Genomic DNA, 15756 nt, shown 5'->3' with positions numbered 1-15756 from the left:
GTAGTATAGTCCTGTGGTCTTAATTATACTATATTGTCTTGTTGTCAATAATAATAATAAAAAAAATAATAAAACATTTCTAGTGGCTGCAGTTCCGTTAGCTTCGAGTGGTACGTCTTTTTTTCTTTACAACCGATAATTGTTAGTATAAACATAAGGGCGTAAGTGCAAGCACAAACCAACATGCTCAAGCAAGTGGAGTCCTAAAACAATTATGATCAACATTGCATGATGGCAGCTCAATATCAAATTTTAGGGTTTTTTTGGGATCGCAACACTATTAAAGAATGTCGCGATAAGGTGAAGCTTAAGGTTCTCGTTGAAATAACACGGGAAGTAAAGAAGCGGCCATGAATAAAGGCTCCTCTTTTTGTAATTCATTGTACTTCGATTTCACCCAGGTGCACACTCAGTTGGGTACTGGGCATTTTGCTTGAGATTTATACTTGTGTTTATGTTACGATGGTGACCCTGACTTAAAAAGGAAATTGTCTTTTTTTATTTATTTATTTTTTCTTCTAAATTCTGCTGGTAAACAAAGTTTATTTTGGCAAGATACGTCATTGGAGGTATGCCAAACACGGCCCCAGCCTAGTTAATGTCTTCTCTTGTTTTAGATACCTCCCGCCGCCTCCCATTCAAAATCAAGAGACTTAAAAAATGATAGCTAATCATTCTCTGGCCAAGATTAATTTGAATGGCTTTCTTATTTGTTCCCTTAATGTGGATGTGCCCATTTTGTGTAGTTTGTCTGACAGCTGCTTCAAGCAAACAGCTGAACTGAATCGACTTTCTTCGTTCGAAAGACACTTGATAGCAAAATGAATATCGAGAGTGCAACGAAACTCAGTGCCAACTCCACCATGAATTCCACCTCAGATTCGTCAAAAGGTTCACATGAATCACTAACACAAAGAAAGAATATTACCGTGTGGGTGATTTTCCTGGTGTTTGCGTACTATTTGGCGATTCTTCTCTCGTTGGTCGGTAACATAGTCGTCATCAGAGCTGTTAAAAGGATTGGAGGGGCATTACGAAGAAAAGTACACTATCTCTTCATAGTAAACTTGTCCGCAGCCGATCTTCTCTTTGCCGCCGAGACGATTCCCATGATATGTGTGCATATGTTATTAGGCGGTGAATGGCTTATCAAAGGTCGTTTTGGTACTTTCCTTTGCAAGTTTGACGTGTTTCTCTCAGCAGTTTTAATTCTTACATCGAATCTAACGATTTTATCCATTGCTGTGGAAAAGTACTTTGGGGTGTTTTTTCCACTTAAGACGATGGTTTCGAAGAAACGGGCGTATTTCATTATCGCAGCCACGTGGATCGCAAGCGCAGTTTATGCCACTCCACTGTTTTTCTTCGCCTATCTCGAAAAAAGTCCCGATGGTAGAGTCACCTGCTCTGTTTGCCCGAACTGCGAAAAGGTGAGACGATGGTTTATATTTCAAACGGTTCTGTTGGCTGGCGGATTTGTTACAACATTGGCTTCATATTCAGCGATTGGGATTAAGATATGGCTCCGAAAAGCGCCTGGAATTCAACTGTCTGAAGTGCAACGAAACGGACGAGTCAAAAAGCACAAGGCGATAAAAATGTTGGCAATGCTGGTGTTTGTATTTTACGTTTCCTTTATACCATTTTGGATTTATCAACTTTCCCTTCTCTTCAGCTTCCACGAGAAACTGGGTCCATATTACAGCATACTTTCACCTTTCTTGATGCTTTGCAACGGAGCTGTGAACCCCGTCATTTACAGCGTGTATAACATGGATATTCGCCGAGAGTTTGTATCCTTATTTACCTGTCACTGTAAATCACCCAGTTCAGCGGTGACGTTTCAAACAAACCATGTGAGAAAGGGAAATAGTCAGAAAAAAGGTTGCACAATTGAAAGAAAAAAGATTTATATTCATAATAACAACTTGCATGAAGAAACACGTCTGTAACTATGGTGACTTTAGAACATGCACTTATTACTCAGAAGTGATAAATATTGTAACGTCAGCAAGTTGATTCGATTTTTCCTCAAAACCTGCAAACGTAAAATTAGCGTCGAAAAGCCACGAAGGATCCGGAGGAGTTTGATAAGATAACTGACACGTGGCAAAAGCGAACTTCAATTTTACTGTCACCTCACAGCCCATTCTGAGAAATGATAAATTGTGTGTTGACTTCAGTGTCTTAAGTTGCCGACGACTGACAAAATACAACTGATAATAATATCAAGCGGCCCAACATTTTTCAAGCTTCTAATCTCTCTACGTGCTGGAGATCGAAAAAGAAAAAAAAAAAAAAAAGTGAATTTGAATGAAAAATCGGGTCGAAGACTGATTGGATTTAAATATGTATTTTGTATACTTTCCACGTTGCTGTACATTTCATTTAAATTTAGTCCTCCTTTCATTTGGATCAGGAAATTATAAAAGTCATAACAATTACCCAATATCAAACTTGAAGTTTCCAGAATATGCTCAGTTTAAACCTTTTTTGTATTGGAGCAGATCAAACAAACATGTCATCAGTGCAGCAAACAAAACCACAGTGAAAATAGAAAATGGTAATTTAACTGATCTTTGCCATTTTGTTTCTCTTGTACAGCTCAATAGTTGCCGGAAAAAGAAACTATCTGATTACAACAAATAACCTTTTCGCGAAAGAAGAACCGATTCCACTCCCTTCATGCAAGACTTCGGAGAACATTTATACCACGCAAACACTGACAATGACAATAGCCAATCAGAAGCCGGTAAAGTAGGCAGGACTCATTTTGTAATCATTTTTATGACATCATCTAAGTTGGTTGTCCGGATACTCAGTAAGTGCGTACATAGATTGTTCTTGCTGCGTTTCATCGCGATTGAGCTTTAGTTTTAAACTTTGTAAATTTAAATCCAGAAGGCAAAGTAGTCTTCACTTAGGTGCTAAGGAAGTAAATAAAATCCTCTGTCCTCACAAACTATTGTTGCTTTTTCTTTGTTTTTAAGAGCTATGAATTGTTAATTTTCATTTAGACGACTGGTCAACGGAAGCCTGAGTAATTCTGAAGTATAATAGAACTAAACAACTACGAAGTGAAAGTAAAGGCTGGTTTCCATATGATCGCAGACGATCGCAGACGATCGCGGATCGCAAATCGTAGATCGCAGACGATCGAAAGAGAGTTGTTTCCATATAATCGCAGACGATCGCAAGCGATCTCAGAGTCGACTGTTGCAAACATTTCGGAGAGCGGCTGAGTGGCAAGCGTTCCTGTGCGAAGAGCTTGTTTCGCATTGTGGCCGCTCGTAAATTTGAGCAAAAAAGTCGACAAAACAGGTTGTTTTTGCTCTCGCTCCAATTTGCGCAAGGCTACAATGCGGAAAAAGATCTTCTATGCGGAAAAAACTCTTCGTTCGGGAACACTTGCTACGCAGGTTAATGCCTGCCGAACTTTCCTCTTTTCTTTCACTATTGCTCTTTAGGTTACTGTATGGGTAATACCATGTTATTAGAAGTCAAGAAGAAGCTTGACAAAATATTTTGCGCCATAAGACTATTACTTTTTTATCGACCTACAGCTCCAACCGGTCGTGATCAAGAGATATTATTCGTAACTGTTTAGTACAAGTCAAGACTCATGCTCATATACATGCATGTATAGAGACAACGGGACTTCTTCTGTCAATTGTCTCTATACCGTAATTAGACATATCACTATTAACCTAATGTCTTTCCTTCGGTGAAGTTTTTTTTTTTCCTGTTAATCACTCGAATATATATTAACCGTGGCTGATTTCTTAGCGCGAGATAAATCGCGCGAAAAATTTTACCAAACATTTATTTTATTTTAGAAGCTTTTTCTGAATTATCGCGAAAATGAAGGGCGAGAAGGTAGTATGTTAGAGGTTGAGTTTTTTTTTTTTTTTGAAAGCGAATTGGCGGTTTATACAGCAAGTTCATTAGTTTAAATGAGGCACGTACTGCGGAAGACGACGTTTTTGCGTAGGTAAATGTTAGTCTGAAAGCAGCTTTAATGTGCTCAAACAATTTAAAAATGATTCTTTATCGCCAATGGCATTCGCAATCATGATAGAATACTCAGAACACAGACCATCTGACCCCTCCACCACAGGGTGCACTCCTTTTAACACTTCATTCTGTAAGGTATATTTGATATCCACAGTTTAAAAATAAACATTGCACACATCCCTGCAATGGACTAGCATCCCATTCTACTCCAAGTTGCTTCGTGCTATGGAGGCCGGAGATACGTGCCAGTCTGATGAGCCACCGGCCTCGAACGGAGCTTGAACCCTGAGGCCGAGGAACACTTTTATATTCTATTCAGCCTCACAGCTATTGTGTATTGATATTTGAACTTGTGAAAAGAAACAAGAGCATTTTTGAGTCTCTTCCTGTCAGTGAACTTCCTGATGAGGTTTTCTGCCGGATCGTGATCAAATGAACATTGTAAATTGAACAAAACTTTGTTTTTAAAGTGATTGACACTTAAAGTATACATCCCTTCCGATATTAAAGCAGTTAGTTCCTCTGTTGTTTTTCATTTATTGCTAAATTGAGAAATTAAAATCGTGCGAAGGCTCACCATTAGGGTTGATAAATGTTTGCACAGCCGCTGGTGCTCCCAATAAAGTCTTATGCACGCGGGGGAGCGCTACGCACGCAGTACGAAAGAGTTCAAACTAATTCATAAGCGTCACCGTCAAGTCGTTTCAGTAACAAAGCAGTCAACGTAAATCCCAAGGGATAAAGAATGGATAACGGTAAGAATTCGACTTCCACCATCGACAACACTGAAGCGCTCACTAAAGCCTGCGTCTGCATATTTGTTTTAATCGCGTCGCTGATTGAAAACATTACGGTTCTCGTGATCCTGAAGAAGAATCCTAGACGGAGAGTAAGGTCTGCCAACAGCTTATTTATCGCGAACATGTCAGTAGCTGATGTTCTCTTCGCTCTACAGAATATACCGCATTCATACAACTATATTGTTCTTGGTGGTCGATGGATTGTTCATGGAAATGTTGGAGTGGTTTTATGCAAGATCGACATATTCCTGTCTCTGATTGCCATGGTAACGGGGAATCTAACCATTTTGGCGATTGCCACTTATCGGCTTTTTGTTGTCTATTGTCCTGTCAAAAAAATCATCACTCGTAGAGTGTGCTTTTTCATCATTTTCCTTACATGGCTTATTCCTACGCTCTTTGCCTTCCCCATGTTGTTTTACGCTGATTTGGTGAGTGATAAAGACTTCACAATCTGCAGTCTGACAGATGTCCAAGTTTTGAAAACATGGTATGCCGTTTTGGCGGGAATTTTCGCAACAACACTTGTCGCCATGCTGGCTTTTTACACCGCCATCGGAGTAAAGCTCTGGCGTCGAAAATTTCCCGCCGACATAATCAGAGACGTAAAGCAAAGAGCTCATCTACGAAGAGAGAAGCGAAATCGCGACATTTTAAAGATGCTTATAACTCTAATAGTCGCATTCTATGTTTGTTCGTTACCGATTATAACCCTGCAGTTGTCGTTAGCTTTTGGGTTCTATCAAGTACTTCAAGTGCACCACGGTCGTTTTATCGCTATTCTTATGCTCTTCCTAAATGGTGTAATTAATCCCATGATTTACGCCAAATTTAACGAGAGATTCCGAGATGTTTTTAAGGGCGCTCTGCCAAAGTGCAGATGCCCCAAGGCTGTTGTTTACTCCGTGGGTAAAGATTGAGTGGACGCACGTGAGTAACGGACCGCCACTTGGTGCCGGTCGCAGCTGAGCTCTGTTCAAAGCAATGCCGCCTCGAACTGATTAACTCATTATATACTGCAAAATGTATGTTTAGTTATCATCGTCGTTTAATTCCCTATTCATTTCTAGGTTTTATATGCCACTAAGACTCAATTAAACTCCTACATGACACTAGAAGGGCCACAAAATATCGCACGCATCAATGTAGACCCAACATGAATTATTTTACGGTTCTTCATCCAGGAGCAAAAATTTTGAATTGTCTACCAAACAATAGGTTGCTTAAGCAGACTAGGGACCTTAAGCAAACCACGACGACGACGGCAACGACACCAAACAAAAGTTTTAATGAGAAAAACATTAGCTGTGCACGTGCGTTATAAATGTTTGTACATTTCTTTGCCGTCCTCTATAAAACAAGAACGTGATATGACCAAGTTCTGCGTAGTCTGAGGAACGCGAACGACGACGGCAAATTTTTCGTTTTTCCATTTGGAATTGAACACTTTCGTTGCATATTTAGCCTGACCACGTTCTAAGAGCCATTGGCCTACTGAACAGATCTAGACAATTGCGACTCTCGTTGGTAAAATATATATTCATTTTTGACTGGGCGTCGTCGGCGTCGTCGTCGTCGTCGTCGTCATCGTCGTTGTCGTTGTCGTTGCTCAAGCTCCCTAATATTATAATGTGTGATACTCTGATCGGTTTTCAAAAAAGGTTACACAATGATTTTCTCCTATACAATTAAATATTCAGACTCTATTATAGCAGGAATGCCTTAGAAGGGGGAGGACCCCCTTGCATAAGCTTGGTGGTTTCTGGAGGTCTCCTCGCCATTCCTTTTGTTTGTTGGTTAAATGTTGGGTACTATTTATCATATATTAAGTTATCATTTTATTTTAGCCATATATCAGTCTTTTAGATATTAGCCTAGGTTGAGGGTCATTAACAGACGACGATCGAATAGTATCCCATGATGCATCTCGTTTAGGCTTATATTATCACTTACGTGACGTCATCATTTATTCCACGCTCTCGCGATGAAGCCATAGTTCTTTTCCACTTGTCTGGATTCCGTGGCTTCTGCTTTTAAGAGTACCGAGTTAGCTTATATTCAATGCGTTTCAAAGGAGAATTTTGCCGTTACAGTGAAGGGTTTTACTTTTGTTTCGTTGGTTTGTCGAGAAATACATATAAGCCATGTGGAAAGCATAAACGAACGAAGAAGAGCTCTCGTCCCTGTGGTTGTTGTGAATTCGCCTACGCGTACGGACTAATTATTCGCTGGGGTAAGAAGCGCTGTGCTGATACGAATAAGCCACAGGTACATTCTCCGAAGAGAAGTTAAGGGGTTTTCTGATTTTTCTTTTGACATCTCTTGTCCGCTTTTTAGCAGGCTTGTTCCGTGTTGTGCCGTTTGCTACATAACATCTCTTCGAAGATGACGGCTCCATTGAACTATTGAAATTTACGAAGTTAAACACGCCGTTATTAAGGCTAGTTATCACTGCTGAGCATTTTGCAGTTTCGGAAAGACTAATAACCAAAAAAACCTCCGAAAATAATCATTTTGACTCTAAAAGATGACCAAGCTCGGTAATAAAGCGCCAAACGAACTGAGACTTGAAGCAAATATTCACACACGCAACACCGGTATGTTACGAAATTTCAGTCCACTTCGATCGCTTAAAAGGTCACAAAAATGTGGGTACTTCTCGGTATTTCTTTGCCAAAAATCATTATGTCTATACTTTGTGGCGTGATGGCCAAAAATCGAAGACATCAAGATACTGTGCAAAGAAAAGCGAATATTCATGACCTTGTTACGGGTCAATGAACACTTAGTGATGCGAATAGTCACATAACACAATCAGAGACAAGAACATTATAATAAGGCTGCCCTCTTAAACGCTTACAAATCATTATAATCGTGTCAAAGATTTAAATAATGCACTTTTCTTACCTTTTACTGCAATAAAAATAAGAAATAGACCGCAGAGAAAACCACGTTATTTCACGCTGAAATCCATGATTACTTCGATGTTGCGTCACGTACGTAGAAAATTGCATCATGGGATACTATTCGATGGTCGTCTGGGTCATTAATAAAATAATTACAATTTCTTCAAATGTGATTGGTCCATTAACTGCTTTATTTTTCACTGATCAATCTGCAAAGTTGTAATCGGACATTTGGTTTTAATCGGATACCAATTTGTGGGTGTTTGTGGTGTATGAGCCGTTAAGCATTTGACAGAATAATTTAATGCGATAAACCAGATCACCAACCATATATGGTCTGGTTAAAAAAGTTTGAATAGTTGATATCACAACCAGAGGCTTCGCTGTATATGCATCGCGCGAAATTCGATCAAAGACCAGGTGACGCGAAGTAGAGCATGGCGGCAAATCCATGTTCTGTTCGCCTCTGTAGATCAAATTCGCGGACCATCGCTCGATCCGAGCCAAATTTGATTCTCCGTGTTGAGCGAATGGCTTCATAAATCACGAGAGTTCATCAAAAGTAATTCCTTTCCGTTTTTCAAAGCTGACATCGCAGAAGTTTATATTTTTGATCTGTCTAATACAAATGGGGGGTTCGTGGATCCATCGTGGATCCATCGTGATCATCGTGGTGACCTGGATCCCGATAAAATGCAGAATTTCAAGCCATCGAAGCTCGAGATATTTTTCAGCGGAGACAAGCGAAAGCCCAAAATACTTCTACTTTCACAGACTAAGTGATACGCACCTTTTTGTGAAACGCTCTTCAGCAAAATTGCCAAACATAAAAAATTGGTCACACTTGGAAAAATTAATCACACTTGTAAAAATGATAACAGTTGGAAAAATGGGTCACATCTAGAAAAATGGGTCACATGCACTTGGAAACGTGGGTGACACTTACAAAAAATGGGACACACTTGAAACAATGGCAAACACTAGGAAAAATGGGTCACACTTGGAAAAATGGGTCACATTTTAAAAAAGTCACACTTGAAAAAATAGACCACACTTGGAAAAATGGGTCAACTTTAAAAAATGAGTCACACTTGAAAAAATATGCCACACCTGGAAAAACGGGAACACAGTTGGAAAAATTGGTCACATTTGAAAAAAGAGTCACACTTAGAAAAATGGGTCACACTTAGAAAAAAGGGTCAAACTTAGAAAAGTTGCATTTGGTCACCCTTCAAAAAGACTTGGAAGAAAGGTTCACACTTGGAAGAAAAGGGGACACACCTGGATAAAGGGTTAAACTTCGAAAAATGGGTCGGACTTGGAAACATGGGTCACACTTTGAGAAAAGGGTCACACTTGTAGAAATGAATCAAACTTGTGAAAGAAAGACACTTGAAACAAAGAATATCACACTTGAAAAAATAGGTCACACTTAGAATAAACGGCACGCAATGCATGCAGAGGCGATGACGTTTAAAAATTGTTCCTAGAAGATTGGAACATGAGCAGACAAACTGATTCTTAAACTTTTGGGTTAGAAATTTTAAGGGGTTTACATTTAGGGTAGTCCATTGGTGGTTCATTCAAGTAGTCCATGTACCAGGTCCATCTTGTTAGTCCATGTGCTAGGGGTCAGCGAAATGTACCAACCGACATGAAAAGCACTCCGCTGAAAAGTTCCTGTCTCTGAAATCAACACCTTATTATCTTTAAAGATATTTGGCGAAGCTAATTACCTCACCGGAAATTAATTTGTTGCTTTAACCATATACTTGTCCAAGAGAAAATAATTTTCTCTTGACTGGTCATATCGCGTGTGCGACCCGCTTGTCTATCTAAAATTGTATGTATTGAAGATATGTTACCATGAGTTTGCCCTTGAGCGCAAGTTTATCTGACACTGTATGAACAAAACTCTACCCCCAAATTTTCGTTTAAAAGCTGAAATTAAAAGCACTCCGCTGATCCTACAAACAGCAAAGGAAAGCCGCAAAGGAAACCCGCAAAGGAATGTTACTCTCTCTGAAATCGACACCTTATTATCTTTAAAAATATTTGGCAACCCTAATTACCTCACCGGAAATTAATTTGTGGTTTTAACTGTATACTTGTCATATCGATTAAAAGCAGTCTGCTGATCCTACAAACAGCCAAGGAAAGCCGCAAAGCCTTCACTTATCGCCTGTGCGACTTACTTGTCTATCTAAACTTGTATGTATGGAGGATCTGCTCTTATTATGAGTTTGACCGTGAACGCAAATTTATCCGATACTGTTTAAACGAAAATCCACCCCTAAATTGTCTTTTAAAAGCTACAATTAAATGAACTCCGCTGAACCTATAAACAGCAAAGGAAAGCAGCAAAGGAACTCCCAGAGCGCATTTCGCTTCCACAGGGGGATAAATCGTGCGCGACATAAGCGTACGGACATAAGCGCGACAAACTATACGAAATCACTATCCAAATAAGCCACAATACGCCATCGCTTAAAAATGGGTCACACTTGCAAAAATGGGTCAAACTTGGAAAAATGGGTCACACTTAAAAAAAGTGTCACACTTGTAAAAGTTGGTCAAACTTGTAAAAGTGGATCACTTTGTACAGAAGGGTCACACTTGTAAAAATGGAGCACACTTGGAAAAATGGAACACACTTGGAAAAAAGAAGCATAATGGGCAAAAATGGGTCACACTTTTAAAAATAGATCACACGTGGAAGAACGGGCAGGGGACACACTTCGAAATAAGGATCAAAGTTTGAAAAATGGGTCACACTTCGAAAAATGGGTCAAACTTCGAAAAATTGGTTAAACATGGAAAAATGGGTCAAACTTGGAAAAAAGGGTCACACTTAGATAAAAGGATCACACTTGTAACAATATGGGTCAAGCTTTTAAAAATGTAACACACTTGAAAAAATGGATCACACTTGGAAAAATGGGCGGTCACACCTGGAAAAACGGGCGTCTTTTGGAAAAAAGAGTCACCCTCGGAAAAATGGGTCACGCCTGGACCAATGGATAACAATTGGAAAAAAGGGTCACACTTCGAAAAAAAGGTCACACTTGGAAAAAAGGGATTCACACTTGTAAAAATGGGTGAGACATGAGGAAATGGGTCTCTTATGGAAAAAATGGTCTCACTTGTAAAAATGAGACACACTTGCAAAAACGGGTCACACTTGCAAAAATGGGTCACACTGAGGTAACAGGATCACACTTGCAATAATAGGTCAAACTTTTAAAAATGTAACACACTTGAAAAAAGGGGACACACTTGGAAAAAAGGATCAAACTTGGAAAAATGAGAATTATTTGGAAAAAACAGGTCGCACTGGTAAAACTGGGTCAAACTTGTAAAAATGAGACACACCTGGAAATTAGGACACACTTGGAAAAATGGGTCACTCTTGGAATAAAAGGGTCAAACTTGGAAAAATGGGTCACACTGGAAAAAAAAGAGTCGCGCTTGGAAAAATGAGCCACACTTAGAGAAATGGATCACACTTAGAAAAGTGGGTCACATTTAGAAAAGTTGGAAAATTTGGAAAAATGGGACACACTTGAAAAAAAGGGGTTCATACTTGGAAAAATGTGCCACACTTGAAAATAAGGGCCACACTTGTAAAAAAAGGTCACACTTAGAAAAAAATGGCTGTCTTATGAAAAAAAAGGTCACAGCTGGAAAAACAGATCACACACAAAAAATGTCAAGCTCGGAAAAGTGAGTCACACTTGGAAAAATGGGTCACACCTGGAAAAACGGGTCACTTTTGGAAAAAATGTCACATTCGCAAAAATGGGTCACTTAAACGCGGGGGCTCTGTATAAATAGGGCTCCCCCCGGTTTCCCCCTCTCCCCCCGTTCGATTAAATTAATGTACGAAATTTTCAACATGGCGAACATCAGGCCGTTGGCAAGCGAGGATCAAAATTGCTTCTTTCCTTTAAAAAATACAATCTCTATCAATAAACAATAAAAGCATACCTCAAACCTAAGTGTATTCTTGTGTTATTCCTGGTTTACATGCAGAAAATTGGGTGTAGTTTACCTGAACACTTCAAGGTGATTTCGATCGCGCGCCATTTGTTTGAATATCTTCCGTAGCACTAGCTTTCCGCGGGTTTTCCTTTGTTCTGATTCTTCCCCCGTTCTTTTGAGACTTACTAATAGTATTGGTCTGTGCATACTTTAATAAATATAACGAGCTCTATCATTGGTTCTAGCGATGGCACAAAGTTCGAATAAAATTAGAGGGATTTCCTTGTAGTAAACAGAACCATTTTCGCGATCGTGGAATGATGGGTCCAGGCGAGCCTTGTGCAAAGAAAGCTAAGTGCGATCAGCAGAGAGTCTACAACGAGAGACGAAAGGAAAAACCTCGCAAAACGCTATTCAGTTTGGATTTTCAGTTCGGTTTCGGTGAAGAAGAAGAGATGAGAGCCACAAACGAGAGATTCGTTCGGCTACGCAATATGGCCGATCTTAGATCTGGTCGAACCAATGCCGATTTCCTGATCGCTCTCATGGATCATTATGAGGGGAAAAGCGGCCCAGATTACAAAGAAATGCACTCGGTTGAAGTGCAAGCGAATGCCACTGAATCTGTCTTTGAGCTCTATGCCGAAAGAGAAGCCAAAAAGACCGACTTCCAGTGTCAGTGGCTGTGTGGGGAAGCTCCACCATGTAAACAGATTTTGTCCCCAGCTCGTGAGGATGAAAATTTTTTTGTCTGTGGACAGGACAGTCTTACTGTTTTGCTACAGGAAACTGCCACAGGATGTGCATGTGGTTTGCAATACGGTTTCGATGGGACCGCAGCTATGGATGGGCATGTACTGAGGACAGAATTGTGCTGCATGAACGGGCACAGAGTCAAGTGGGCTAGCTCGTCCGTACTTGGCAACAAGTACACTGCCAATTGCAGGTAAGACAATTATTTATATTTTTATCACAGTGCCGCTCTTTCAGTAGCAAGCAAGCTTACTTTTAAGCCAGTCATTTCACGGTTTAGTAATTTATTATTTCCTTCTTGAATTAGTTGGGTAGTTGTTTCACCAGACGTCCCCGGAATGCAGGAATGGGTACGAGGTCTTACATCAACAAATCTGAGTTGTGTTTGACTTCGCTGTTATCAATCGGGAACGAATAGGGCTTATTGCACTTACTTGTTGTAGTTACATTTACAGTCGCAAAAGGATTCAAGGCATGACTACTGATTTACTATCGGTTTATCCGTATTTTTTGTCATGCACCAGTGGCACTCTCCTTGGAATTTGTTATTTTATATATACATTACGTGTAAACATTCTGTGTTTTGTTTGCATAACCACAACACTGCACTTACTGTTACACAGGATTAGGGAAGAACTGTTAACAATGCCTTGTCCATCGTTTTTTTAGGTTGGTTCATGGTTTTACAAGCTCTGGCATGCTTGAAAACCAGAACCAAGGCGTTGCTGAGGCTGCAAAACTTGGCAATGTTGGAGACAAGTATATTGATTTTGGTGAGCTCTCGATATAGTCAATGTTTCTTTGTGTAATACTATTAACTATGATGGGAAAACATTTTATAATTATTATTGTAAACTATAATAACAAACTAGCACACTGATTTCCATCATGCCCTCATTACAGCTGTATGTATTTATTATATAAGTGCTGAAATTGGTAATTGTACATAACCAAAAGTGTAATTATTATTACTGTTATCATTGTATTTCAGTTCACATTACATCATTATCATTATTGTAGTTTTCATCTTCATCATTACGTATTTTTGAGTGAGGAGGTAATGGTTTGTTACTGTTGGTGTTCTTTTTGGAATGTAAATGTTAGTACCTGTAATGAAACCTGTGCCTTTTTTTTTGTAGTGTATGACACCATGGGTTATATAAACACAGTGAATCAAACTGCAGAGGCATCAATAGCAAGCAGTATATGTGAGGTCCAAAACACCGATTCATACAAGGACAGGAATGGAGTTGTAAGTCAGTGATCATCATCATAATTAATCCTTATTGCCCCCAGTGGGGCATTGGGCCATAAGTCAGTGATACCTTGAGCATAATCAAATTTATACCTAGCACAATATACAGCTCTACCCTCTGAGTGATACTTGCGCATACATCTGATAGTTTATACATATGAACATGTTAAAAAGGTCTTTTAATACTGTACTCTTCTCTGTTAGACGGTCATAACTGATTGCCGCCGTGACTCAACAGCTAATGCCTACCATTCAACAGTAGCAGTGATATCTTACGAGTAATTACATACCAGTGGTGATCACCAGTTGATATCCCTTTGTAACATTATTATTTCATGCTACAATATACTTGCTGTGCACGTTTTCAATCAAAGACAAAAGAACACCAGATATTAATTGAGTCAATGTTCTGATTCACCAACTGCCCTCAACTAGTAGCATACCAAATTATAGAAACGTATTGTGAATAACCTGTTTATTGATTTTGGGTTTTAAATGGGCAATAACAGTGCAATATGAAATTGAAATCCAAAGACAGGTCTTAATACATTATGGTAACTGGGCCTTCCTGTCTCCAGTGGTCACTTATAGTGAAGCATTACTATTTTATAGGACTCAACATGTGCTGGCTGCTCAAACGGTGACAAAAGCTGAGTTTTGGAGCTCCCAAACACATGAGTTTGAGGCTATTAAAAAAATTATCCCTGTTGTTCAAGCTAAAGGTATTTACAGTCGCACCATTTGTCATACGTCTAGATTACATGTATTCATCTCGATGTAACAGTAGTTTATTAACATATACTGGTACATCTTTCAGGACTCAATGTGATAGAAGTGGCACATAACTTTGTGCCAAAAATAAAAAACTCGCTTTTACAGCAGAACATACAAAATTCATTTGACACTTGGCATGGTAAGAAATTAATTACCTCATAATTCAAGTCATATTGCAACATCAAGATCATGATTGTACTTATTATTACTGGCACTAGTAACATATTTTGAGTGGATTTGAAAACAAGACAATACATGGTGTTTCATGGCATTTCAATTTCTCTTGTCTTCCAGTGTATCAATAATCTTACTTTATTTCACCTAATTTCTTGTTGCTTTTTAGGAACAAAGGGAGTGGCAAAGGCCATGAAAGAAATAAGTAGTGGTGCACAGAAATGGGAAGGTGAAAAGTGGTATTTGGAGCTATCAGACAAGCGTAAGTACTGCAATCTTTTTTTCCTAGTTAACAAAATAGTATATTTAGGTACAACTCCACAGGGGTAGTCAGGTATATTGAGATGCATCACTGTTATTGAATTTGCCAATATTTTTAGAGGCCAAAGTTAAACGGTACTTCTACTTCTCTATGAAGAATTGCACAAGTCTAGGTGACCTGAGGAGGAGACTGCTCACAGTAGTTGATCACTATCAGGTACGGCACTCTCCACTACATGATCAGGTACGAAAAGGTGAAGAATACTGATTGATATCAATTATAGAAATGTAAGCAAGGATTTCTTAGAGTAACAATTACTCCCAGTGTTGAAATAAATTGTTAAAAAATCTGAAATGTAGCCACTCATAATTGTAGGGCAACCATGGTAGATGTGATCCCGAGTCTAAGTGCAAGAAACCTGGATACCAGTGCAGCAAGACTAAAATTACAAATGCAAGAGCAGTGGCTACTCTGCACAAATTTATTTTAGAATCAAAGGTGTACAAGCTTGCTGAGGACTACTATCTGGTATATTAGCAGGAATTGGTATTTCTTCTGTGTTTGGTAGTAAGCCTTTAGCTCATTATGCCAAAGAATATGAACAATACGCAAATAATTTCCAAGAAAGGTTTTGACAAATCACCACAAAGCTACTTTAACACTGAACCATTTCTATAATTGCAGTGCCGTGACACTTACTGGGTGGAGTCTTTCAACAACTGCATTCTCATCTACGGTCCAAAGAGAATTCACTTTGCTGACCGCACTTTCAACATGCGCATTTCTCTGGCAGTAATGGATTGGGTAAGTCACAGACAGGTGGATTGGGTAGGTGCT

The 15756-nt window shown here is 39.3% G+C and overlaps 4 protein-coding genes across 4 annotated transcripts in view; all 4 read left to right on the top strand.

Annotated features, from left to right (window-relative positions):
• Positions 1-622: 622 nt before the first annotated feature.
• LOC145497715 (neuropeptide Y receptor type 2-like) lies at positions 623-1967 on the top strand. The gene has a single exon (XM_081477551.1). It carries the CDS (start codon positions 822-824, stop codon positions 1950-1952), a length of 1131 nt encoding a protein of 376 aa, XP_081333677.1. The 5' UTR covers positions 623-821; the 3' UTR covers positions 1953-1967.
• Positions 1968-4759: 2792 nt separating this feature from the next.
• On the top strand, positions 4760-5734 carry LOC145497378 (QRFP-like peptide receptor). The gene has a single exon (XM_081477195.1). It carries the CDS (start codon positions 4760-4762, stop codon positions 5732-5734), a length of 975 nt encoding a protein of 324 aa, XP_081333321.1.
• Positions 5735-11695: 5961 nt separating this feature from the next.
• LOC145497092 (uncharacterized) lies at positions 11696-14395 on the top strand. The gene is made up of 4 exons (XM_081476891.1): positions 11696-12647; positions 13124-13227; positions 13594-13706; positions 14322-14395. Exons 1-4 carry the CDS (start codon positions 12019-12021, stop codon positions 14361-14363), a joined length of 888 nt encoding a protein of 295 aa, XP_081333017.1. The 5' UTR covers positions 11696-12018; the 3' UTR covers positions 14364-14395.
• A 343-nt stretch (positions 14396-14738) lies between these two features.
• The window catches only part of LOC145497093 (uncharacterized), a 1913-nt gene continuing 895 nt past the window's right edge, over positions 14739-15756 (top strand). The window contains exons 1-4 of the mRNA XM_081476892.1: positions 14739-14919; positions 15038-15135; positions 15295-15447; positions 15604-15723. Of these exons, the coding sequence (XP_081333018.1) occupies positions 14739-14919; positions 15038-15135; positions 15295-15447; positions 15604-15723 (552 nt within the window). The remainder of the gene's footprint in view (positions 14920-15037; positions 15136-15294; positions 15448-15603; positions 15724-15756) is intronic.

The sequence above is a fragment of the Orbicella franksi genome, chromosome 9 (assembly GCF_964199315.1).
Source record: "Orbicella franksi chromosome 9, jaOrbFran1.1, whole genome shotgun sequence".
Lineage (NCBI taxonomy): Eukaryota > Metazoa > Cnidaria > Anthozoa > Scleractinia > Merulinidae > Orbicella > Orbicella franksi.
The sequence above is the reverse complement of the archived record's forward strand: the minus strand, read 5'-3'. Positions and strand labels throughout refer to the sequence as shown.

What these genes read in the sequence shown, in the direction of transcription:
- LOC145497715 (XM_081477551.1), top strand. Translation starts at nt 822, where the DNA reads ATGAATATCGAGAGTGCAACGAAACTCAGTGCCAACTCCACCATGAAT.
- LOC145497378 (XM_081477195.1), top strand. Translation starts at nt 4,760, where the DNA reads ATGGATAACGGTAAGAATTCGACTTCCACCATCGACAACACTGAAGCG.
- LOC145497092 (XM_081476891.1), top strand. Translation starts at nt 12,019, where the DNA reads ATGATGGGTCCAGGCGAGCCTTGTGCAAAGAAAGCTAAGTGCGATCAG. An exon ending in AAGTACACTGCCAATTGCAG is followed by an intron (nt 12,648 to 13,123) that starts GTAAGACAATTA and finishes TCGTTTTTTTAG; the next exon opens with GTTGGTTCATGGTTTTACAA. An exon ending in ACAAGGACAGGAATGGAGTT is followed by an intron (nt 13,707 to 14,321) that starts GTAAGTCAGTGA and finishes ACTATTTTATAG; the next exon opens with GACTCAACATGTGCTGGCTG.